The 24,809-nt window shown below is 40.0% G+C and overlaps 2 protein-coding genes across 2 annotated transcripts; both read left to right on the top strand.

Annotated features, from left to right (window-relative positions):
- Positions 1-4,128: 4,128 nt before the first annotated feature.
- On the top strand, positions 4,129-5,458 carry LOC122031604. The gene is made up of 3 exons (XM_042590701.1): positions 4,129-4,305; positions 4,354-5,271; positions 5,420-5,458. Exons 1-3 carry the CDS (start codon positions 4,129-4,131, stop codon positions 5,456-5,458), a joined length of 1,134 nt encoding a protein of 377 aa, XP_042446635.1.
- A 17,383-nt stretch (positions 5,459-22,841) lies between these two features.
- On the top strand, positions 22,842-24,226 carry LOC122032732 (transcription factor bHLH154-like). The gene is made up of 5 exons (XM_042592049.1): positions 22,842-23,093; positions 23,171-23,329; positions 23,437-23,502; positions 23,611-23,661; positions 23,771-24,226. The coding sequence occupies exons 1-5, from the start codon at positions 22,842-22,844 to the stop codon at positions 23,915-23,917; spliced, it is 675 nt and encodes a 224-aa protein (XP_042447983.1). The 3' UTR covers positions 23,918-24,226.
- Positions 24,227-24,809: the final 583 nt, after the last annotated feature.

The raw sequence follows: 24,809 nt of genomic DNA, 5'->3' as shown, positions 1-24,809 counted from the left end.
TTAGACTTACGTTGATGGCAAGTCACCAAGAAGACGAACACGAAGCAAGCCCATCCGAAATGAGCATCGAGAGCATCGATGAAGCGAGAGTGTTAATAGAATAAAGCAGCAGTTTAGGGGGAGCTACGGACAACGAGATTGACAAGGTAAGTGAGGTACGATCTCTACTACCTGACAAATTGTTTAAATTTGTGAAATTATGAACTAAAGATTGTTACAAGTTGGAAAAAGAAAACACAGAGTTGAAAATATAATTGTCTAAAGCATGCCCGTTAAATTTATATGATAATCTGAAAATAGAAAATGACAAATTGAAAATAGAGATAGGATATCTGAAAAATCGTGCATGTTCATACAATGAAAATATAGGAAATATAGAAATCTAAACTGGTATCTTAGATTTCATAAGGGTCAAATTACGAAAATTTCTAAAAGTTATGTACCCTCAAAATTCTTAATTAACCCTGTAGGAAGGAATCTATATTGGGTTCTAGAAACTTATATAAATTAAAAGTGAAATTAGACTTAGGGCTTTCAGATAGAAGATTAAATATTTAAATTTATTAAGAGGCTTTGTCTAGAAGTGGTTGATGATCCAATAACCAAGAAGGTCTAGTCCTCGCCACAGCCTGAAGCTAATTTCTAAATTAAATATTTAATTGACAAACTGATAAGCATGAAATAGTTTATCAATGGTTTAACATTTATTAAAATATTTTTTTACTTAATTGCAAACTTCACTTAGAATTTTTTTTCAAATTTCACTTAGAAATTTTTTTAAATTACAAGCTTCATTAAAAAAAATAAGTTTTTTCTGTTAAAACTTTTTTTTTTACCCTTAGATTTTATTGAGTACCCTAATTTTTTATGTGATCAAAGGGGGAGAACGGAAAATTAAGTCTAGGGGGAGGTAGTTCAAAATTTAAATTTTAAAAATCTTTTTTTTTTTTGCACTTTATTGCATAGTTGCAACTTTACTTACTTCGTATTGCAATTTTATTATCTTTACTTTATGATTGTTTTACCATAGTTTAACTTGGGTTGCTGTCATGAAAAAAGGGGGATATTGTTGTAACCCCAAATTGTTTTTGGTGTGATCAACCAAGTTAGGTTAGGTCATGTTTTGGTTTGATCCCTGTGTCTAAGTGTGCAGGAGCTTAGGAGCACAGGAAGTCGAGCGGAAGACGCGGTTAGCGAGAAGGATGGCACGGGAAAGAGCCGACAGGCTCGGTAAGTCCGAGGGGCGAGACATCGTGGAAGAGTACACCGGTGGACAAGAAGAACGTACGCGACATTCGAGGGATGAGAAGTCGAAGAGGAAGGCTGCTCGAGGAGAAGGCCAGAAATTGAGTTTGGGTGAGCCCTATTCCGATGGCCTAAATCACCCAGGAGATAGCAGTAGCAAAGGAGTGAAATGGAGCTACAAGTGTTGTTGGAGGCGCCGTCAAAGGCTGTTGAAGGTGCCTTCGCGCCTTCTATGGAAGGTGCCTTTGATGAACAGTCCGAAGGCGCCTTCCATAGCCATGGATGACGCCTTCGACCAGGCTTGTTCGATCCGTTGCAGTGGATAAAAGTTTATCCAAACGGAGCTGTTCCAATGAGCATGACATGGATCTTACATTGCTGAAACTCAAAACTCAATGATGCACAAAATTCTCCTAGCAATTGCTGCATAATATGATTTTGTTTCAAAATATCAATTTCCTTTCCATCATCTGTTTGTGCGAGCTTCGAGGACAGAAAGCAACAGAAGAGCATGGAAGTTATGAAGGACCAAACAGTGGTCGAAAGTCTCATGTCTACAGGATTGAATAAAACGGCCGAGGCTCCACTGTCAAAACTGGCTTTTGATGGCCATGAATTCAACGTACAATCGACTGGGATCGTAGTCTCATGCCTTAAGTCCCCGCCCACCCACCAAGCAATAACCATTAGTTAATTTATCATATGCGGTAAGAACAATCAAGAATTTCTTAACCCATCCAAGTTCCTCGTGATAAATTTCTTTAAGTCGATGAAACCTCCATTTCCATAATCAATTTTTTAAAATCATATTTCCATTTTGTTCCCACAAATTGGCACAGCTGATCTTTACGCATGATGTTACCCTGATAGATCAGGGTTAATTTCTAGTGTGTACGATATACATCGTGGGTCATCTTAACACCCATGCAAAGAGTCATTATGTTGGGCAAAGCCCACTGTAATTTATCTTTCTTCTAGATCATATGAAACAATATTGAAGGAACTCGGGGTGATGTGGGAGGTAACTAGAAGGTGCCAAGTGGTTAAGGAGATCAATAATTCTACTGAGGTGGCGGTCAAAGCCAACATATAGTTGCTCCTCGATTCTACATCCTCCAGTGACTTCCTGTCGGCTTGACTCCTCATCACTCCTGGATCATGGCCATCCCAGGATCCGTACAACCTCGACTCCATGCAGCACCAACTCCAAACAACCCGACTCCATGTGACCTTGACTCCAATCAACCCTGCCTCCACAAGGATCTCGATTCTGAATCACCCTAATTAATTAGAGCAGCACACCTAACTGCTGACAATTAAGGTGATAGGTTGTTGCTTGCTAAAGATATAGATAATGTAGCCGTTAATTCCCAAAGAATGAGGGAAACACTGACCGTTAATCTGAGAAAGGCAAGTAACATGACCATTTATTTCAAGGAATGTGGATAACTCCAGCAGAGATCTCGGGACATGCCGAGCATAGCCGCAACTTTATAAAAGGTAGTTCGATCCTATAGGCGTAGGTATGCACACATACGCATCTACAAACTCTAGACTACTAGTCATCTTCTCCTTCTTTCTTCCTTCTCCACCGAAGACTTACTTGAGCGTTAAAGTGGCTATACTAGGAAACTCCAGTTGTCATTCTTACCATTTTTTTCTAGTGCTCTCTCCCTAAGCTCTGACAGAGAACCCTACCAATCTTCGCTGAACGATGACAAAGTCAACATCGATGCCAACTCACTGATGGTTCAATTGTCGGCGATCTCAGGCAGGAACAAATTGACATTGTCTATGGGAACACTGAGTTGAGATCTAAACTGAGACGTTAGGATGGATGACACCGAAAGACCCAACATCGTCATAATGACACTGGAGGATTTTGATAAATTGGTAGTTGCGATGGTGCAGGCAGTGTTGCAAGGATAACCTCAACAACCACCATCACATATGTCCGACCCTCCAACCATGATACTGCCTCGATCAACTCGGCCCATAGGAACGCCGCAGGATGCGTTCCCCACTCAAATCGGTATGTCGGCTGTGAAGGAATCTTCCTTGAAATATTCGGGAGAGACCTTTCCTTGGGACCCTCTAAATGGAAAAGCCCCCATATCTAATGAAGTGAAGGTCCCAGAGGCCCTCAATTCCCAAGAAGCATCCCCTAAGATGAGTTTTTGAGACATTTCCCAATGTTGCAGATTGGGAAATATAAAGGCACGACTGACCCTAAGGATGACATCTGTAAATTTAAAAATGTCTCCTTATTGTATCAGTATATAGATGACATCAAATGTAGAGTCTTCTTGACAACACTCTCAGGCTCGGCACAAATATGGTTTGACTGTCTCCCTTCATCCTCTATTCAGCCTTTTGAGAAATTGAATTCTGTATTCATGCAACACTTCATCACTAGTTGGAGGTATCAAAAAACCCTGCATATTTTTTTTGTTCATAAACAAAAGCCCAAGGAATGTAGGAAAATAATTCGGACATGGCATGGCCATGTTTTATTTCCCGTTCCGCAAGTTTCTCGTTCATGATTTATTTATTTTTTCTGTGATATTAATCTTTCCTATTTTAGTGGTATGAGTCATCCTATTCTTATGGTTAAATCTTATCACTTGAGTTGTATTTAAAGAGGTCGAAGCTGTGAAACAAATCAGATCTTAGAACTAAAGTTTCTCCAGTTTCTATTTTTCGGTTTGTGCATTGCTTTCCACCTGTGCAGTTTTTCTCCCCTTGCTACTGTGTTTTTTTTTAGTGCTACGTGTGTTTTTTTTCCTTTTTTCCTGCATCCTTTGCTATTCATCGATTCTGTGCCAACACTTGGTATCAGAGCGTTGGTAGTATAAGACATTCAAGAATCTACGATTCCACAAAATGTCGAGCATCCCAGTAAAGGAGAACGGCGGAGTGTCATTTCCCTATCCGATGCTAAGTCCTCACAATTATACTGTGTGGGCAATAAAGACAGAGGCGATCCTTGATGCCCAGGGAGTCTGGGAGGCGGTGGAGCCAGCGGAAGGAGCCCAGGTGGATGCAAAGAAGGAAAAAAAGGCACGTGCATACATCCTGCAGTGTGTCCCCGAAGACATCCTTCTCTAGATCACAACAAAGAAGACGGCGAAGGAAGTCTGGGACAGCCTTAAGACGAGGTACCTTGGTAGTGATCGGGTGAAGAAGGCACGTGTACAAACATTGAAGAGCGAGTTTGATGCTCTCCGGATGAAAGAGACCGAAACGATTGATGAGTTTGCTAGCAAACTCAGCGCCCTAAGCAGCAAGTTCTCCACCCTTGGTGCCATGCTTGAAGATTCCTCGTTGGTAAAAAAATTGCTCGATTCTGTCCCTGATAAATTCTTTCCTATTGTTGCTGGTATTGAGCAATTCTACGACCTTGAGTCTATACCATTTGAGGAGGCTATAGGGCGACTGAAGGCGTACGAAGAACGAACGCTACGACTACGCAGCAACACCAACGACACTGAAGGTGAGCTCCTATTAACTCATGCCGAATGGCAAATGCGACAGAAGGGGAGCAACGTGGACACTTCGTCAGGAGGAAAGGGGCGTGGGTCCAGCAGCCCTAGTCGTGGAAAATGGCATGGACGTGGGCGAGGGCATGATCGTGGCTGTGGTACGCAACGCCAAGACGGTGCAGGAGGGACTAGCGGCAACAACAGTGGCACTCGAGACAAGAGACATATAAAATGTTTCAATTGCGAGAAAATGGGGCATTATGCGTCCGAATGCTACAACAAGCAGCGTAATGATGAGGCTCACCTCACTTGTGCCACCGATGAAGAGCCGGCACTGATAATGACCGTGTCCCACGAGGAGTCTGACACTAGGCGTGAGCGGCAGGATACCATTCTGCTCAGTGAAGATAGGTTGCTACCGGAGATGTACCGCGGCGTTAAGAAAGAAGATAAAGACGTCTGGTACCTTGACAACGGTGCCAGCAACCACATGACTGGCCATCACGAGAAGTTTCAAGAACTAGATGAAACCATTACCGGGAGGGTGAGATTTGGCGATGGATCAACCATTGAGATCATGGGCAAGGGGAAAGTTGTGTTCGAATGCAAGAATGGCGATCGGAAGGCTCTCCACGAGGTATACTACATTCTGAAACTTTGTAGTAATATCATAAGTCTCGATCAATTGACAGAAACTGGGAACGAAGTGCACATGGAGAAAGATATCATGAAGGTGATTGATAGGAGCGGGAAACTCTTGATGCGGGTAAAGCGAACACAAAATCGCTTGTACAAGGTAACCTTGAAGACATGCAAGCAAGTCTGTCTCCTAGCAAGCCTAGAAGACCCAACCTGGTTATGGCACACAAGGCTCGGACATGTCAATTTTCACGATTTGAAGCTGTTAGGGGAGAAGAAATTGGCAGTTGATGTGCCTCCATTGCCCCAGCCGAACAAGCTTTGCGAGGTATGTGTGGTCGCTAAACATGCAAGGTCATCATTCCCGCACTAAGCAAACTTTAGAGCGACAAAGTCGTTGGAACTTCTCCATGCTGATATTTGCGGGCCAATTTCACCAAGTACACTGGCTGGTAACAAATATTTCTTTTTGATTGTTGATGATTGTACAAGATGGATGTGGGTATTTGTATTGGCAGCAAAGAAAGATGTATTCCAAGCATTCAAGAAATTCAAGTCCGTGACGGAGAACACGACTGAGTACAAGATCAAAACACTTCGGACAGACTGTGGCAGTGAGTTTCTATCCACAGAGTTCACTCAATTCTGTGAAAATGAAGGGATCGAGCGGCACCTTACGGCTCCCTACACACCTCAACAGAATGGCGTTATAGAGCGTCGTAATCGCACTGTGATGGCCATGGCAAGATCTCTCCTCAAGGGTACACATATGCCGGCAAAGTTCTGGGGAGAGGCAGTTAGGCATGCGGTCTATCTGCTAAATCGTCTCCCAACTAAGGCGCTAGGAGACCGTACCCCATTTGAAGCCTGGATGGGGAGAAAGCCACATCTCGCCAACTTGAGAGTGTTCGGTTGTGTTGCATACGTGAAAAATACAACCCCTCACCTGAAGAAACTTGACGACAGAAGTCCACCCATGGTATACTTGGGTGTCGAGGAAGGCTGCAAAGCTCATCGTCTATTTGATCCAAGGCATGGCAAGCTACAAGTAAGTAGAGATGTAGTATTTCAAGAAAATAGTGAATGGACATGGACTGCAGGTGCTAACCATGAAGAAAACTTACCGGAGTTTATGGTGGAGGATGCACTCAACACCGACGAGGTGATTGTTATAGCAGACATTGAGGTAGGAACAGAAGATGTCACACCACCGGCAACAGCCGTGGTACCCATGACAAGAGCATCAAGTCCATCTACATCATCATCGAGCACCCATACAACTACTTCACCTGACTCTCATGAAGGGCCAGTTCGGTTTAGGTCCATTGCCAATATCTATGCCAACACTGAGGAAGTGGTTGGTATTGATGAAGAAGAGAATGAGGTAATGCTGATGATGTCTGAAGAGCCGACCTGTTACCAAGAGGCTGCAACCGAGGCTTGCTGGTACGAAGCAATGGAGGAAGAACTGGAAACTATTAAGATGAACAAGACCTGGACCCTAACTGAGCTCCCATTAGGCCACAAACCTATTGGCCTAAAGTGGATGTACAAACTGAAGAAAGATTCAGCTGGGAAAGTTGTTAAGTATAAAGCAAGATTAGTTGCTAAAGGCTATGTACAAAGACAAGGCATCGACTTTGAAGAGGTATTTGCACCGGTCGCTAGACTTGATACTATTCGAGTCATTCTTGCACTTGCAGGGAGTCGAAGCTGGGAGGTACACCATCTAGATGTGAAGTCAGCATTCCTTAACGGAGAGTTAGAAGAAGAAATATACGTCTCTCAACCGGAAGGGTTTGAGGTACAAAATCAGAAACATAAGGTGTACAGGTTATTCAAGGCCCTCTATGGACTGCGGCAGGCTCCACGAGCTTGGAACATGCGGCTGAACAGGAGTCTGGTAGAGCTCGGCTTCAAAAAATGTATTCAAGAACATGCAGTATATACAAGAGGTGAAGGAGAAGCAAGTATACTTGTTGGAGTGTATATCGACGACCTCATCGTGACAGGAAGTAGCACAGGAAGAATCAACAAGTTCAAGCAACAAATGATGATAGAATTTGAGATGAGTGATTTGGGTCTTCTCTCCTACTACTTAGGGATTGAAGTGGAACAACAGAAGAGCCGAATTTTATTTAGACAATCAACTTATGCTAAGAAAATTCTGTCTCAATTCAAGATGACAGATTGTAATGCCACAAAACATCCGATGGAACCCAAGACACAACTACATAAAGACTTGGAAGGGACTCCAGTTGATGCCACAGAGTACAGACGCATCATTGGTTGTCTGAGATATTTGCTACACACACGACCAGACTTGTCATATCCTGTCGGGATGGAGAGCAGATACATGGAAAGGCCTACAACCATGTATCACAAAGTGGTCAAACAGATTCTCAGGTATTTGAAAGGTACAATCCATTTTGGACTTACTTACATAAAGGGACCCCAGGAAATTAGTATATTCGGCTACTCGGACAGTGATTTAGCCGGCGATCTCGATGGGAGGAAAAGCACAAGTGGAATGGCTTTCTATTTTAATGAAAGTTTGGTGTCCTGGAATTCACAGAAACAGAAGACAGTGGCACTTTCATCTTGTGAGGCAGAATTCATGGCAGCCACAACTGCGGCCTGCCGTGCTTTGTGGTTGAGGAGTCTTACTAGCAAATTAACCGGTGAAAAGCCAAAGCCGGTAACGTTGTTTGTTGACAACAAATCTGCTATAGCACTCATGAAGAATTCAATATTCCATGGTCGAAGCAAGCATATAGATACAAGATTTCATTTTATCAGAGAATGTGTTGAGAATGGACAGATTGTGGTTGAGTTCATTAATACTGGAGAACAACGAGCTGATGTATTGACTAAAGCACTGCTAGGAGTGAAGTTTGCTGTCATGCGACAACTACTCGGTGTTCGTGATTTAGAGCCATGTCAGAATTAGGGGGAGTAAATGTAGGAAAATAATTCGGACATGGCATGGCCACGCTTTATTTCCCCTTCCGCAAGTTTCTCGTTCATGATTTATTTATGTTTTCTGTGATATTAATCTTTCCTATTTTAGTGGTATGAGTCATCCTATTCTTATGGTTAAATCTTATCACTTGAGTTGTATTTAAAGGGGTCGAAGCTGTGAAACAAATCAGATCTTAGAACTAAAGTTTCTCCAGTTTCTATTTTTCGGTTTGTGCGTTGCTTTCCACCTGTGCAGTTTTTCTCCCCTTGCTACTGTGTTTTTTTTTTGAGTGCTACGTGTGTTTTTTTTCCTTTTTTCCTGCATCCTTTGCTATTCATCGATTCTGTGCCAACAAGGAACCTTTGAAAGACTATCTCTTTGGACTGCTTTCTCCTATACTTCAACTTTTTATTCTTGGCTTTAAGAAATTCCACCTCCTTCTTAGTCGTGTTCAAGTCATGGTACACCTAGAGTTTCTCCGCAATCCTTTTTGCTAAGACTCCTCTCGATCGGTTGATCTCCACTTGTGCTGTGGTTGGCCTCTCTTAACTTCTTCAGTCGGAGAATCTTCAAATGTTCCATAGATGCCTGCCTCTAAGATGTGGTTAGAACCTAGTTGAAGGGTGCTTGGACTAGTTGAGCCTCTAGTTTAGCTATTCGGGCTTGCATTTCTCGATGACCTTGCAAAGGTTTGTTGAATCATTGGCCAAACACCATCGGCTTGGACATGTGCTCAATTCAATTCAGCACAAGATCCTCTGCCAATGTCTTGAAAGACATGCCTTTGTGGTATCTTCAGAGTCTGCCCACCTAACTTCCACTGGATCATAGAGGGTGTGATTCAACTTGTTCTCTTCGAGAGTTTGTTCTTGGGGAGCTTCTATGGCAGCTAGGACAGTGTCTTCTTCCAACTCAAGGCGAGAGGATTCTGCAGGGGAAGTTAGGGCCTTAATCCTCGAGGGCGAGGTTGGGCCTCGCGGCTGGGAGGAACTAGTTGTGGCTTGTTGGTTCTCCAACTCGATTGGTGAAGTTGGGATTTGAACTGACATTGGTGAAGAAGGGCCTGATGGGCCAGCATGGGTCCTTGGCGAGCGTGGTCTCTTCCTCGTTAGCGTGTCCCCCCCATGGGCACTGCTTCATCTAGAAGTCAACGATCATTGCACCGCGCGCTTCCAATTCAACCATGGTCATCTTGACCACTTTGTTTATTGAGGCCTTAAGCATGCTCACAGTTGCATGAATCAACGAGCATTCATCTAGATATCAAAGCTGGTAAAAGCTAAAAGTCTTATCGAATGGAACTGTCAGAGAGGTCAGGATGGGGCTCAATCCGAATTTGTGAAGCAACCTCTCCTCGAGTAGAAGGTTGATGTTGAACTTCTCAGATGTGCTAAAGTAACCCCATTCCAAATGATAATTTTTACCCAACGACAACGTCCATTAGGTCTGCAAAAGACCTTTGGGCCCAAGTCAATCAGCGGCCTTGGGAACACACCAACTCTGCTCTGGATCTCCCTTAATTAATTCGCACCAAAGTATATATAGTTATGTTACTATCTCAAGGCAACTAATTAATTAAGTTTGGTTGAGGATTAACTAATTAATTAATCAATCTGTGCAATCATTAACCTCAAGTGGCCGACTGCTTGGTAGCCGAACTCTTGGATGATGTCCTTTGTAGTATTGTCAAGATTGGCCTTTCTGGCACCGAACGGCGGCGGCCCGCCCATGACCAACTCCGGCGCGATGGAGTTGAGGCCGCTGACGTTGGCACCGTTCAAGTAGAACTCAGCCTCGCGGTTCTCGAGGTTGAGGGCGAACTACAAAACGAGCTTGTCCAAGAAGGAGTTGTTGGAAAAAAGAATTATTTGAGAAGAAATAAAGGAAATTATAGAAGAAAAATGTGGAAGAGGTGAAGAATTTCTACGTGGAAGAGGAGGAGAATAAAACAAAACACTCAACTTGCTTCATTCATGAAAAAGGTATATATTTATAGGCTTATTGGATAATCCTCAATATCAGATAATCATGACTTTTTTTTAAATATTTTATCTCCACAAAACTCTTGTTCCTATCAACTCTTATCAAGACCAACTTTTATCTCTTAAAAAAATTAAAGTTTAATTCCCAACACCCCTCTTAAACTTAATTTTGTGACTCCAAGTAGATTTCGCATCTGGATGAAATCTTCAAACTTCAGTGGCTTGGTAAAGATGCCAACAACTTGATCTTTAGTCGTCACATAGACTAGTTCCACATCTTTGTTCTTCACATGTTCGCGAACATCAATAGCATATAGTTGCACTGTAGCTTCTCAGGTTTTAAAACATATCCCTCTCTGATGGGACGTCTAGAACATTTCAGATATCATCTGACGGTTCAAACTTCTCAGCTCAGGATCAAAAGATTTGGATCTTGATCGATGGCTGTGATATACTTCCTCTTGGCTTGGATGGACCAGATCCTTGACGAATGACTCAAATCTCTCCGATCTTCAATGGACGGCCCAAATCGCTCCAATGCTTGATCGTCTTGTTTAGCCCTAGATTTGAGCCCAAATGTGGTCTGATCTGATCGGGTCCATGACCCTTTTGATGCTTACAAAATAATAATCAAATATTAGCATCAAACACCATGATTATAAGTCAATTTACAATTAAGTCCAAGATCAAATGTAGTTTATGAAATGTAATGTAAATTTGAGTTTAAGCTATGAGTAGACCATTAAAAACATGCATTATAAATTAAAATAATATAGCAAAATCATGGTTATCAGGTCTCCTGTGAGTTATCAGAATATATGGGTATCCAAACACATGAAGTAGTATGTATGACATAGCGTAATCTCCTATCTCCACATTACAAGACATGGGTGACATGACACATTATTTAATGTGAAGATGACATCTTGTCAAAAGTACATCATTTCGTTTGATAACCACAGATGTAACATATCACTCCTTTGTGTTATAAAGAGTCCTGCCTTAGTGGGCGAAGGTATGTTGGATACTCATTACTATATATATTCATATTTCATTACTCAACTACCGTTCATCTTCCCTATATTTTTATGTCTTTGGAGATCTAGCTTGAGAGTGGAATGTCGGGGCAACACGGTCTCCATTCTAACACTTTCCCTCGCTTTCTTACTCTTCGCAGGTTTTTTCGACGACGGTGATAACTCAGCCTTTTCTTCGAAAGCTCCCCGATCTGGGCGATATCGAAGACAAGATAGTACACTACAGTCTTCCTTCTGGTCATAGCGACTTGGTCAATACCAGTGACACCTCACAAATAGTCCATTTGTCATAGATTTCAGATAGGATCACCGAGTATGGTGGGTAACATGGTAGTTCGGATCTTCTGCCCCACGTTTTTCTTGTCCCCGTGTCCCACTCATCACCCCCAGCCCATCGCCGATGGCCTCCGACCGCTAGAATTTTAGTAGCATGGATCCATATTTCAGAATTTTGGAGGTGGAATGGAGAATCAGTATTTTCAGCTTGAGTATCAATTTTACCCAATCGTGGATCAACAAAAGAGGTATGAGTCATTTTCTAATGCTTATAATGCTAATTGGGTGGATCATTCATGTTTCAGGTATGAAAATGCACAAGGACAATTTATTGAGTCATATCTAACCTACCAGAATTCATATGAGTTTCAAGAGGTTTCAACATCTTCTATGTCACATTCTTTTCAACAGAACGATTCTCAATTTGGAATGTCAACATGGAAATTCAAGGAGGTTATGCAACAAATGAGAGAGCATCAAGAGCAACAATTCTCAAGGATACAGAATATACAGAACAGTTAGATAAAATTGCATCATCCATCAATCAGTTATAAACACAAAACTCCAGTGGGGAGATGGAAAGTAGAGATTATGTCAGGCCCAACCCTACTTCCATTACTTCACAAGATTTTTCTAGTATAATTTGTGATGATGATGTAGTTGTTCAGATTTCTGATTTTACTAATAGTGTTGCTTTAGATGTTGTGAATGATGCAAAAAATGAAGATTTACTTGAATAAAATTTAAGTGTAGGGGATTGCTTACTGGAAGCAATACTCTAAGAATCACCTGTACTTGATGATGATGATGAAGAGAGTGTAGGGACTTGTGCTATGGAGGCAACGACCCAAGAATCACTACCTTTGGTTGTACATTCACCTGAACCAGAGGCTGAGCAATTACTTGATGAAAAGGAGGTAACAATCACCACTCCAGGTACCTTTCAACATGACAAGGTGAGTATTATTTGTGATACATCAGAAAATTTCATAAAGGTACCAATTATTGACTTTAATAGATGTGATTCATTGCTTAATATATTTTCTACCAACACTAATATTCTCCTATTTTCTTCTTATCCCTTATGTGAGTGGGAGGGATTGTCTTGTATTGATGTTTTAGGAGAATATAAGCTTCCGAAGTGGATGTTTAAACTGAACCGTCTTCGACCTCCAGAAAGAATTTTGAAATGAAAAGGGATGAATAAAAAGGATTTGATTGGAACCACAATTACTCCACTACTAGCATGGATTCTTCTTCTAAATCTTCTCCAACCACCGGGAATTAAAGGGGAGTTGGTTCCAATTTCACTTTCTTTTGTATTTTAATTCATGCTTTGTGTTTAGTATTTTCTTTAATAAATTCTTTGTGCTTTATACATTTCGTTAGTTTCATTTTCTTACATTTGCATTTTTGTTTCCATACTTTGCATTTAGTTTGGTATACATAGCATGTCATTTGAATAAAATTCTCAATGGAATTGTTCTAGTAATATTTTTGAGATGGTAAAAGTTTCTTAAAGTTGATCATCAATTTTAGGTCATTTGACATGATTGGATGCTTTACTTACATGATATTGGTTAGTGTGGCGGTGGATTCCATTTTGATTAATTGAGTTAATTGCAAGAGAAATTACCTAGAGAGGACCACCTTAAGCCCATACTTAATTACTTTCTTTTGTGTGGCATGTACTTACAACAATTGAAACTCTAGAACTTGTTTTGCTTCTTTTCAAAATCACAATGACATATGTATGCATGAAAATAAAGGATATTTGTCATTCTTGTTTCATCATAATTTCCAATCTCTTTCCCACAAATTTTCTTGAAATATTTTCATCTAGCATTCTAATCCTTGATCATTTATTGAGAGTTTTGGTTGAATTCTTGATGAGTTGGATTGACTAGATGGACAACGATTAAGTGTGGGGGAGGAATTGTATATACTTGAGATTCATTGATAGTTGCATTGCTTGAGGTTAAAGGATGTTGAACAATTTTGGGCAAAATTTTCATTTCTTATTTCAGTTAGTTTGAAATCTGAGAAGTGCTGATGAAATGCATTAGATTGAATTATTTTGTGCCAAATATTATTCACTAAATTCTCTATTAGTTGTGATCAACATTTTAGTCCAAGGAATTGAGAGAGTAGCAAATTTTGAAGCTTGGAGTTTGGAGCAGAATTTGAGGTTGGTTTGCTGAAGAAGGAATTTTACAGCAACACTGAGATTGAATTGTATGAACTGGTATCACTGAATTTTGTTAATCAGTTGGTGAGAAGACGTATAGTTCTGAATTTCAGTGTTGTGTAGCTATGGGTGATACATTGGCTTCATTTGAACAAACAATAGCTAACACATCATAAAGATCCTGATTTTGATTGGTTATTATTGCCAATGAATTCAGAAACCAATTTATCATGCTATTCTTGATTAGAACACAAACTGAAACTCAATTTTTGTTATCTCTGAATTTGGAATTAAGAGTTCTCAACACACATGCACTGTGCCAATTTTAAATGCTGAAATTGACAGGAAAACAATTTCATGTTATTATTGGTTAAAATCAGCATTAGGTCATTAGAAATGAACTCTGAAATAACAGAGAAGAAGTAACAGAGAAGTTGATCAGAATTAGATTGTTGTTCAATATCTGGAAGGGAGTAACTAAGATAGCATTATGTGGCAATGTGTGTACCAAAAAATCAGAACTTAGCTATCAGATTCAATTTTGAAAAACACTTCTGTTGAATTCATTAGAAGCAGAGCTTAAATTTTATTTCTATAGTAATGAATTCTGAAGGAATTCCAAGTTGTTTCAATTCATGAATGGATTCGGAGTTCAACCAATTAGTGGTGGATCTGCATCAACAATAATTCGAATTACAACTCATAACTTTCTAGTAACCAAGCTGAGATGACCTTGAATTCCAGGTATGTGACTGAAATTTGAAATCAAAATTCTGAGGCAATTTCATTTATGAAATTATTTCTTGGCATAATTCCTGAATATGAATTTAAAAATCATGGATTGGAATTGATTGAAGCTGAGTTGTTACCTCATTGAATTGATATACCAAGCAATCAAATGTTGAATGGTATTGGTTTGTTTAATAGAATTGTTTATTAGATAAGCTGGAATTGCTTCAACTTTTGAATTTTGAAATTTGAGTCCAAGGTTCCGTTGGAAGAAAAGAATAGAGGAATCTGTTTTTCTGATACTCAAGTAGGATATTTCAATTTTTGTGTGCCAAGTTGATTACAGGTTATTAACCAGAATTCAAAACCAATTGAATTCTTTGAGTTCTACTTGACATTTGAGATGCTGAAACTTAAGGTTTGACGTTGAACCAGGTTGCTGAGCTTCTGAAACTTTCTTTGGTAGCATTAATTCTTTGACAAACAGATTCTTTCCTGCATTTCAAGAAAGAGATCAAATACAGCAAGAACTCAAAGAATTATGGAATTCGGAGCTCTCTTAAATCTGGATATCCTGAATGGAATTTTGAATTCTGAATTTGTGAGAGTTATTTGGAATAAGTGTGATTGATTCATATGGTGCCAGAATCACATGTAACATTTTCATAGTTCCTGCAATTCTATAATTACTGCAGACAAAGAAACAAGAGCCAATTACACTTAAGGCCCAGAAAAAAGGCAATCAAGCTGTGAATGAATGTATCAATTTAAGTTTCTAGTGTACCAATTTGAGAATCTGAATTATGTTACTGCTGGAGCCTGTTGGTGCTTAAGTAGATTGCAGTGATAAAGAACAAAAGAATGAAGGAACAGAGACGCTATTAGGTTGTTAGAATTCAGAAAAAAATATCAAGACTGAACAGAGCTATTGAATTTAGTTATTTTCCTGCTGATTGTTGTGTCTTAGAAAGCTCTGAAGTGGAAATTAAGTTGCATTTGCTGGAGAAGTTGAACTTCAATTCCTAAAAGTCTCATTGCCATTTTTAGATGTGCAAGAAACAAAAGTTATAAAAGTTTCAGAAAACAAAAAGATGAGAAATATAATGTTGCATTCTTTCTATCACCTACTATTTGGAAATAAGATTTCAGATAAAACCTCAATTATGTTTCATTAACTTTAATTTGTATTTGTGGTGGAGAGAAGAAAGCTCTGAGCTGCTTATTATTTGAAGTACGCATCATGACTTAGAGGATTTTTGAATTAGATTTCTGAATTCAGTAAAGGAATTCTGTTAATGTTGGATCAAGTTCTGAAATTTTTGGTCAAATAACTTAGTTGGTTTCTGTAATTCTGACCAAGATGTTTAATGATTTTATGATCCTACAATTGGAAGAATTAGTAACTTGACAACCATTCTGATTTCTATATTTTCAATTGAAGTTAAATTTCTGAAAATGCTGAGCTGGATTTGGTACTGCATTACACATCTGAAATAGTTGGAAACTTGGATTGGATTGAGTTTCATTTCCGAGAAGGCCAAAATTTTAAGTGTGGGGGAGGAAATTCTTCTTCATAAGTTGATGAGAGATTGTTTTAGTTTTTAGTGCTGGTATTGAAGTGGAAAAAAACAGTGAAAGAAAAAAAACAGTGGCAAGACTAAGTGTATCAAGTGTGAAGATAGAGTATCAAGATTTTTGGATGACCATCAAATTGAAAGAGAGGTTAGCTTGATCTTTTGAATTGGTAATGACAAATGGTATTCATATTTTTTCACATCAAATTGGTCAACTCATCAAGTGTATTCCTCCAATGCTCTTATCTTCTCATTTACTTCATTGAATTCTTTTCTGTTGCCTATTTCATTCACCTTAATTGTTTTTTTTATTCTATTTCAATTCTTGATGATAAAATCCTTTTGATTCATGTATGCTATGTTTTATAGTGGCGGAGAATTAGAAAATAAGCAAGCTTATGGTAGTGAAATGTTGTGAGTTGCATTGAGTTGAGCTCTACTTATATGCATATTTGAGTGTGTGAGATAGAATAGGTGAATACCTTGTGAGATTGCAACTTGCTTAATTTTTCAATTGGAGTGAAACTACCATACTTACTGATTATTATTTGGATTGTATTCATGATTGTTTGTGATCTTTAGATGACTTTAGTTAATTACTTTTTACCATCTTCTAGGTATTGCTAAGGAATTTTTTGTGGAGATGATTTTTAGATTTTCTTGACTTGCACGGGACGCCCACGACTAAGTGTGGGGGATTTCATAACCATGATTTATGATACATTATTTTGATTCATAATGCATGTTTTTAATGATCTTGTTCATAGATGAACTCATATTTACATCACATTTCATAATTGCATTTGATCTTGGGCTTAATTGTAAATTAGCCTATAATCATGGTATTTGATGCTAATATTTGATATATTCTTTGTAGGCATCAAAAGGGTCATGGACCCGATTAGATCAGACCACATTTGGGGTCAAATCTAGGATTAAACAAGACGATCAAGTCTTGGAGTGATCTGGACCGCTCATTGAAGACCGGAGAGATCTGAACCATCCGTCAAGGATTTGGTCCATCCAAGCCAAGAGGAAGTAGATCTCGGCCATAGATGGAGATCTAAAGGTTTTGATTCCGATCTGAGAAGTTTGAACCGTTGATCAAGATTGAAGAATCTTGGACCGTCCGATCAGAGAGGGAGTTGTTTTAAAAGATGAGAAACTACAGTGCAAACGCAAGCTTGGGCTTTTTCTTTCTCTTCGTGATCTTCTCCACTGTTCTGTTAGAGTGTATACTGAAAGCCTAAGCTTTTGTAAACATTTATTTTGAATAAAGAATCACATTTGGTCAAATTGTCTACATTTAGTTGTAGTTGTTCAATTAATTTATATTGTAGATAACATAGTATGTGGTGCCACATACAAAAGATGATGTTATCAATACCTTATAAATTATAAACAGTAGCTCACGACCAAAATGGAAAGGAACAAACCATTGGAAGGTCGTAGTGTAATTAGAAATTAGTTTATCTTAACTATATAATTACACTAGTACACTTAGAGTGTATTGAGTAGGACCATTAGAGGTCGTTTCTTTTATACTGACTTTATAAAGAAACAAATACCTCAGTTATTATGGAAGTGTGTGCTCTTAATCCTAATATAATAACAAGTACATATATTTGATATTTATTTCTTTAATTTATCAATGAGTGAGATTTAGTTCGATGAATCAATAAGCCCGATAAGTTGGGAAATGATATCACTTATAGTGTGTGTTGTTGATTATAGAAGGAAACTGTGTCCTAGTAATCTAGGTTGATAATGTCCCCAAGATGAGCTCATAAAGATTGTCATGTTAAACCCTGCAGGTGGACTTAGTCCGACATGATGATAAGGTTGAGTGGTACTATTCTTGGATGAAGATATTAATTAAATGAGTTGTCAGTAACTCACTTAATTAGTGGATATTTGACATCTTAAACACAGGGAGACTAACACACTCATAATAAGAAGGAGCCCAAAAATGTAATTTGGGATTGGTGCGGTAGTTCAATAATAGTTCTCTAGTGGAATGAATTATTATTGATAAAATTAAGTTGTGTGTTCGGGGCGAACACGGGATGCTTAATTTTATCGGGAGACCAAAACCAATTCCTCCTCTCGGTCCCTATCGTAACCTCTTATTTATAGAGTACTATACCCACCTATACCCACCTTCATACCCATGATAAGGGGGCCAGCCAAGCTAGCTTGTGGATCAAGCTAGGGTCGGCCAAGCCTTGATTCATGGGTGGCCGGCCCTAGCTTGAACCCAAGCTTAGGTGGCCGGCCCCCATTAAATTTAAAAGAATTTTAATTTTAAAATTTTCTTATGTGGAAGATATAATTTATTGGAGAGAATTTAAATTAAAATATCTCTTCTACAAAAGATTAAGAAAAGATATTAGATCTCTTTCCTTATTTGTAGATAGGAAAGATATTTTATTTTTTCTCTTTGTAAATTATTCACATGTTGAAAAATTAAAATTATAGAAATTTCTTTTTATCAACCATGAAGGGATTTTAAAGGGAAATTTTATTTTTTAAAATTTCCGAAGACCAATAAGGAATTTTTAATTGTTGATTAAAAATTGTCTTGTTTGCTCTCCATGAGGTGGCCGGCCATGATGAATTGATTAGGAAATTTTATTTAATTTTTCTTAATTAATTGTTGTCAAGGAAAGTTAAGGAAATTTTATTGTAATTAAATTTCCTTATTTACCAAAGCTAAGGAATATAAAAGAGGGGGTTGGGGTGCCTTTATGAGACACAACTTCTATTATTTTCTCTCTCTTTTCCTTGGTGTTGTGGTCGGCCATCTTCTCTCCCTCTCTTCCTCTTTGTGGTGGCCGAAACTCTTCCTTGCTTGGAGCTTTTGTGGTGGCCGGATACTACTTGGAGAAGAAGAAGAAGAAGAAGAAGAAGAAGGAGAGAAAGCTTGTATCCCTTGGAGCTTAGTTGGTGGAAAAAGTTCTTCATCCTTGGATTTTGGTGCTTGGCCGAAACTTTAAGGAAGAAGAAGAAGGTGCTAGGTGGTCCTCATCTTGGAAGATCGTTGTCCACACAACGTCCGAGGTTAGAAGAGGAATACGTTAGAAGATCAAGAGGTCTTTCTAAAAGGTATAACTAGTATTTTTCCTTTCCGCATCATACTAGTTATTTTTGGAAATAATACAAAATACAAGAGGCATGTGATTCTAGTATTTCGAATTTGTTTTCGATGTTGTGTTTTTTAGTTTTTCTTTTCCTTGTGATTTGATTGTTCTTTTCGGTTGACCTAAAGTTATTTAAGGAAATTAAATATTAATTTTCCTTAAAAGACTTTGTCTAGTCGGTGGTGGTTGTTCCCATATCCAAGAAGGCCATGTGCCTCGCCACGTCAGTACTGGAAGCCAATTTTGGAAATTAATATTTAATGGAATTAATAACCTAGGTGATTCGGATCGAACGTGTTAAGTTCCGCAGGAGATCCAAGTCAAAACCTAAAAGAACAAATAGATTAAACTTTGGATCAAACGTGTTAAGTTCCGCAGGCGATCCAAGTTTAATTTAAAAGAACACATGGTAGCTAAGAAAAGGTTCAGACCTTTGTACAAAATTTTTGTACAGTGGAACCATTAGGTTTTCCGAGTAGCAACCAACATGTTCATCTTCTTCCCCGAAGTTTCCATCAATATTCAGACCAGGGTTCAAGATCTGTCATCACCGGCGACATTCGGAGTGACAGGCAATCATTGTCCGAGTATCAGATCGCGAGAGAGGGAGGTTCTTCTACCGTGATCCTTGCACTTCACACTCACCAGACGAGCTCAGATCGGGGGAGTTTTTCCTATCTGAGGGATTCTATCAGGCAACAAAAGTTTCAGAGAAGTTTTTCCAGAGTTTCTACTTCCAATTCATTTCTCAATTCGCTCGCGACTTCACAATCGATCCGATCAATCGATTGACGATCGCGATTCATTCGTCTTTCCCTGTTCTTCGGGCAATTAGCTTTTGATGAGATCGTAAGCTTGTAGGGAGGTTTCTACCAGCTGCGCACTTCTTAATTTTCAACTGAGGATCTAAATTAATCCGGTGATTGCTCACAGGAGTTTTCGAGAGTTTTTCTGCAAATTGGCAGAGAGACAATTTACGAACACTGATTTGAGTTGTGGATGTTCCTTCATCTGAATTTTAGTTTCGATTATTAGATCTATTGCTTAGATTTGTTTTTTCTTTTCAATTCGACAAAACCCAGAACTAATTCTGCTCTATTGGATTTCATTTCAGAGTAATCAGAAATAAGAGTTAAGGATTTCAATTCATTTCTTAGTTAAAGTTCTGGGTTACTAAATCTTCGGATTCATTAACTTCATTAAGATTTGAATAGTTAAGAAATTCTGTTTTCTTCAATTGGATATTTCTTGATTTAGTTTAGTTTCGAATAATTAGATTTAATTCATCAACTGTAATTTAGTCTAGTTTAGTTTAGTTTAGTATTAAATCTACTTGCTTTGATATTTTTCATGTTAAGTTTGCTTGCCGTAGCTTGATTTTTTGAAGTTAGCTTTGAATTGAGTAAAGAATTAATTGCTCAGATTCAATTTTGTCAATCATACATTTTCTATTGCATTGCATTTGGTTGAAATAATTAGTCACTCAAATTTTCATAGTGAAATAACCAAAACTTCATTTTCAGAATAAAGCTCAAAATGAAAATCACATTCTAGACCCTCACACATTTACTAATTACTCCTTAGAAAAAAATACGACTTGAGACTTTTTATTATAATGCTTGTCCTTAGTTACAATAAGTTTCAATCTTAATTAATTTGATGTGTCACGTGATATGCAATATGGTTGACTCCAAAGGCAAAGCCAGGAGGATCACCGTCGGAATTCGGCTGGATTTGAGCTGGAGCTCAGATCGACGGCGGAGGAATGCCAGACTCAGATTTGGCTGGATTCCAACATCGATCACTCTGACGATGATCCCCTTGGGTTCACCTTCCCCTCAGGGTATAGTTTTGGCCAGTCTGGCAGTCGAAGGCTGCTGGTGATGGGCCAGGGGCGATGAGTGGGACAGAGGATCTGAACTCGTAATATGACTACTTATTTCAGGGAGCGTGGATAACACTAGTGGGGATCTCAGAATACGTGGAGTATAGCTACAATTCTATAAAAGGTAGCTAGATCCTATGGACATGTGTGTATATATATAAACTCTAGATTATTATTTATCTTTCTCTTCTTTCTTCCACCTCCATCGGATATTACTTGAATGTTGAAATGACGTCCTCTTGGGATGGACTAGTGGCTAGTGCATGAAGTGTTGCCACAATGAGATCTGGGGGTCAAATCTCGACTAGTAGCCGGGTTCATGTCCTTCCTTATGCACTAGTCATTATCCGGGCTAGTATCCCTTGTGATTTATCTCTTCTGTGTTGGCTTAAGGGCAGATTGTCGGAGGCGCTGAGAGTGAGCGAATCATCTTTTACCGCAATGAAATGTTGAAATGACTATATTGGGAAATTTCTGATCGTCATTTTAACATTACTTTTTTATGCTCTTTCTCCTGGCTTTGACGGAGAACCCCCACAATTCTCACTAGATCAAGATGAATGAGGATAAAATCAACATTGACGTCAAATCATCAATAGTCCATTTATTGAAGATCTCAAACAACGCAGGTGAGGATTAGTATTTTTGTTGTAATAGAACATAAATGAAGGAGCATGACCTACTAAAATGATTCTTATCCATTTGTTTTTAAACTACGAATTGAGTGCAATCACGTCACTTGAAAATTATGCGTCTTGTCCGGAAGCAATTAAAGAAGATTTTGTTGGAATTCGGAAGGCATGAGTCTTCCCACAATGATCATGTCTATGTTTGCGATTAACTTTCACTCCCCTTCTTAGTTTTTACTATTGCCGGCGTCGGAGAGATAACCCGGCGATGCGCCGGCGAGATTGGACGAAGCCTGCCCCACTCCGTTCCAATCGATACAACGAAGTGGCGGGCGAGATCTGGTAGCGTACCTCCGTCGCTTTCATCTGTCCTACTCAAAAAAGGGCATATGATGACCAGAGAGTTACCATCGCCTCTCACGTTGTTATCGACCCCACTTCGATGTACACGGACCACCCGTCACGCCACGCCGGAGACGGTAACCTCCGCCGTCCTCTCCAATCATCACTCACTCGGTACAATTGAGGAACTCCGGTGATTTGATTCTTCCAATCTGTAAATGACTCTTTCTGCTTGTCACAAATTATTTCATCATTCATCCAGCAACCAAAGCTTACCTCACGGTAACAGAGGACTACAGAAATGCAACGTGCAAAAAAAAACATACCGGTTTTGGGTAATAGGAAAGGAGGGAGGGCGGGAGACGCCAAACCTGAAACTTAAAATAAAGCAAACACGAAGCATCCAAAGTTAGCAGACACAACAGGAGAAAGACAACAAAAAGGCAAGCAAGCAAAAGCAGAAGTAGCGACAGACACCCGCCCACCTGCGGCCTAGGTGATGCCAAAAGCGGCGAAGAAGCCAACAAAAAGCTAGGCTCGGGCTCACTTCTTCTTCTTCCGGATACTTCTCCAAACCTGCCACAGTACTACTGCTCCAGATCGAGCGTGAGGAAGCCTATTGACTCCATAGGGAACTGTGCTCTGTAATTTATACTCTGCCTTGTTCTTTTTTACTTTTCCCCCTCTGCCTCGATTCCGTTCGGATGGAAGAAGAGGGGTTCGGTGGCTAAATGGACGACGAGAGCTTCATGGACATGTTGCGGTCGGGCGACGAAGAAGATTACATCTTCTCGCCCACGTCCTGCCTCTCTTCATCGTCCTCTTCCTTCTACTCCTCCGCGATGCTCTGTTTCGGTGTGAAGCAGGAAGAGACCGTGGCAGTAGTGCGCGGAGCTTCCCAGAAGTCAACCGACTCTTCGCTGTCCTCTCTCTCTTCTTCTCCACCTTCCACAATCATCACCCGCTCTCAGTCCCCCACCAAGGTGAGTCCTTTTATTTTTCTCGATTTATTTCTTACCGATGAAGGTAGAAAATAACTCCGTCAACGGCTCGAGAGAAGGAAACTGCGAACAGAGGACGACGGAGATTGCCGGCCAGTAGCACCAAGAAGCCCAAAACAGTGGCCTCTGCTGGTCCGTCAGGCACGATCATGGTAAGGAAGGAGAAGTTGGGGGAAAGAATTATGGCACTGCAGCAGCTGGTTTCACCCTTCGGCAAGGTAAGTTCGATCAAGTCGATGCTTTCCTTCAATTTCCTTTGCCTAATACCTAAATTAGCAGTAATTTAGAAGGTTTGATTTGAGTTTGACTGTGCGGATCATGGCAGTCAGATACAGCATCTGTTCTGCATGAAGCTCAGGGATACATCAGATTCCTGCATGACCAAGTCCAGGTGTAGTGCTCTTTCTTTAAGCACTTTAATGGATGTTTTCTTTCTTCTCTGTCTCTGACAGGACCTTTACACTGGTCCTCGTCCCTTTCAATTGAACTGGCGTTGCAGGTTCTGAGTTCTCCGTACCTGCAAGGCTTGCCATCCTATGCGCACCTGCACGTAATACGAATTGCACGGCACGCTTTAATTGTTCTATCTATTCTCGCCTCTGCTTCTTATTCGATCGCTGATATTGAAACTTATTTTGGTTTGGTTTTTTAAAACGAAGGGAGGAGGGAGAGGGAGTGACCTGCGAAGCCGGGGGCTATGCTTGGTGCCGGTGTCGGATACGGAGCACGTAGCCAGCAGCAACGACGCCGATCTATGGTCGCTGGCCGTCGGGAACAACAGAGGCTCCTCCGACGCCAAGCACTGATTAGTAGGAGCTCGGAGTCATTGGGTTCTGGCTCCTTTTGCTATCGGCTTTTCTTTGAAGGGGACACAAAAACAGCCTCGGCTTTGCAAATATATTTTTGTTAAAACACCATTAATATCGTACAGAGGCGAGCTCGAGACAAAAGCAGAGCTTATAAAGTTGTTTGTCTGCGAGTGGGTATTAACTTGAATTTACACATGTTAATACTCCCAAAATTCTGTCGCTATCTCTGTTTGCTTTTTGTAATCTGGTGAAGAAATTGCGGAAAATTTGGCATTTAAAAGTAAGACAATAATATTTATCATATAATAATTAATTGTAATAAGTTTTTACTGGATCCCGAGTTTATCAGCCTTATTCGTTCAATTTTAATTATTTTAGTAAAGAAGATCAATTTATTTTTGAGAAATCCTTCAGATCATATATCCTTTAGTATATAAGCTCACAGTTATGAAAGAAGTAACACCATGCTCTGGCGTGACTTGTACAACGCCTCCAATGGGGTCGCCTTGGGGATGGACAGTCCTGGCCCCTTCGTCATGTCCATCTCCTCCGGCGACACTTTCTCCCACTTGAAGCACTGGACGAACGTCGCCAGCATCAACCCCACCATTCGCATAGCCAGACCCTCGCCGGGGCATCGCCGCCCCATCCCAAACGGCATGAACTTGTATCCCTTCACCGCCTCCCCCGTCATGAACCTCTCCGGTTTGAACTTCTCGGGCTCGTCCCAGACGCCGGCATCCATGTGGATAGCCCACACGTTGACGAGCAGCATGGTGCCGGCAGAGATGTCGAATCCCGCGACGGTGCAGTCTTTTGAAGTTTCGTGGGGCACGAGGAGAGGGTCGGCGGGGTACAATTGCAGAGTCTCGTGGATGATGCAGTTCAA

This window comes from Zingiber officinale, chromosome 11A, assembly GCF_018446385.1.
Source record: "Zingiber officinale cultivar Zhangliang chromosome 11A, Zo_v1.1, whole genome shotgun sequence".
In the NCBI taxonomy this organism is placed as follows: Eukaryota; Viridiplantae; Streptophyta; class Magnoliopsida; order Zingiberales; family Zingiberaceae; genus Zingiber; species Zingiber officinale.
Note: the sequence above shows the minus strand (reverse complement) of the source record. Positions and strands in the feature narration are given on the sequence as shown.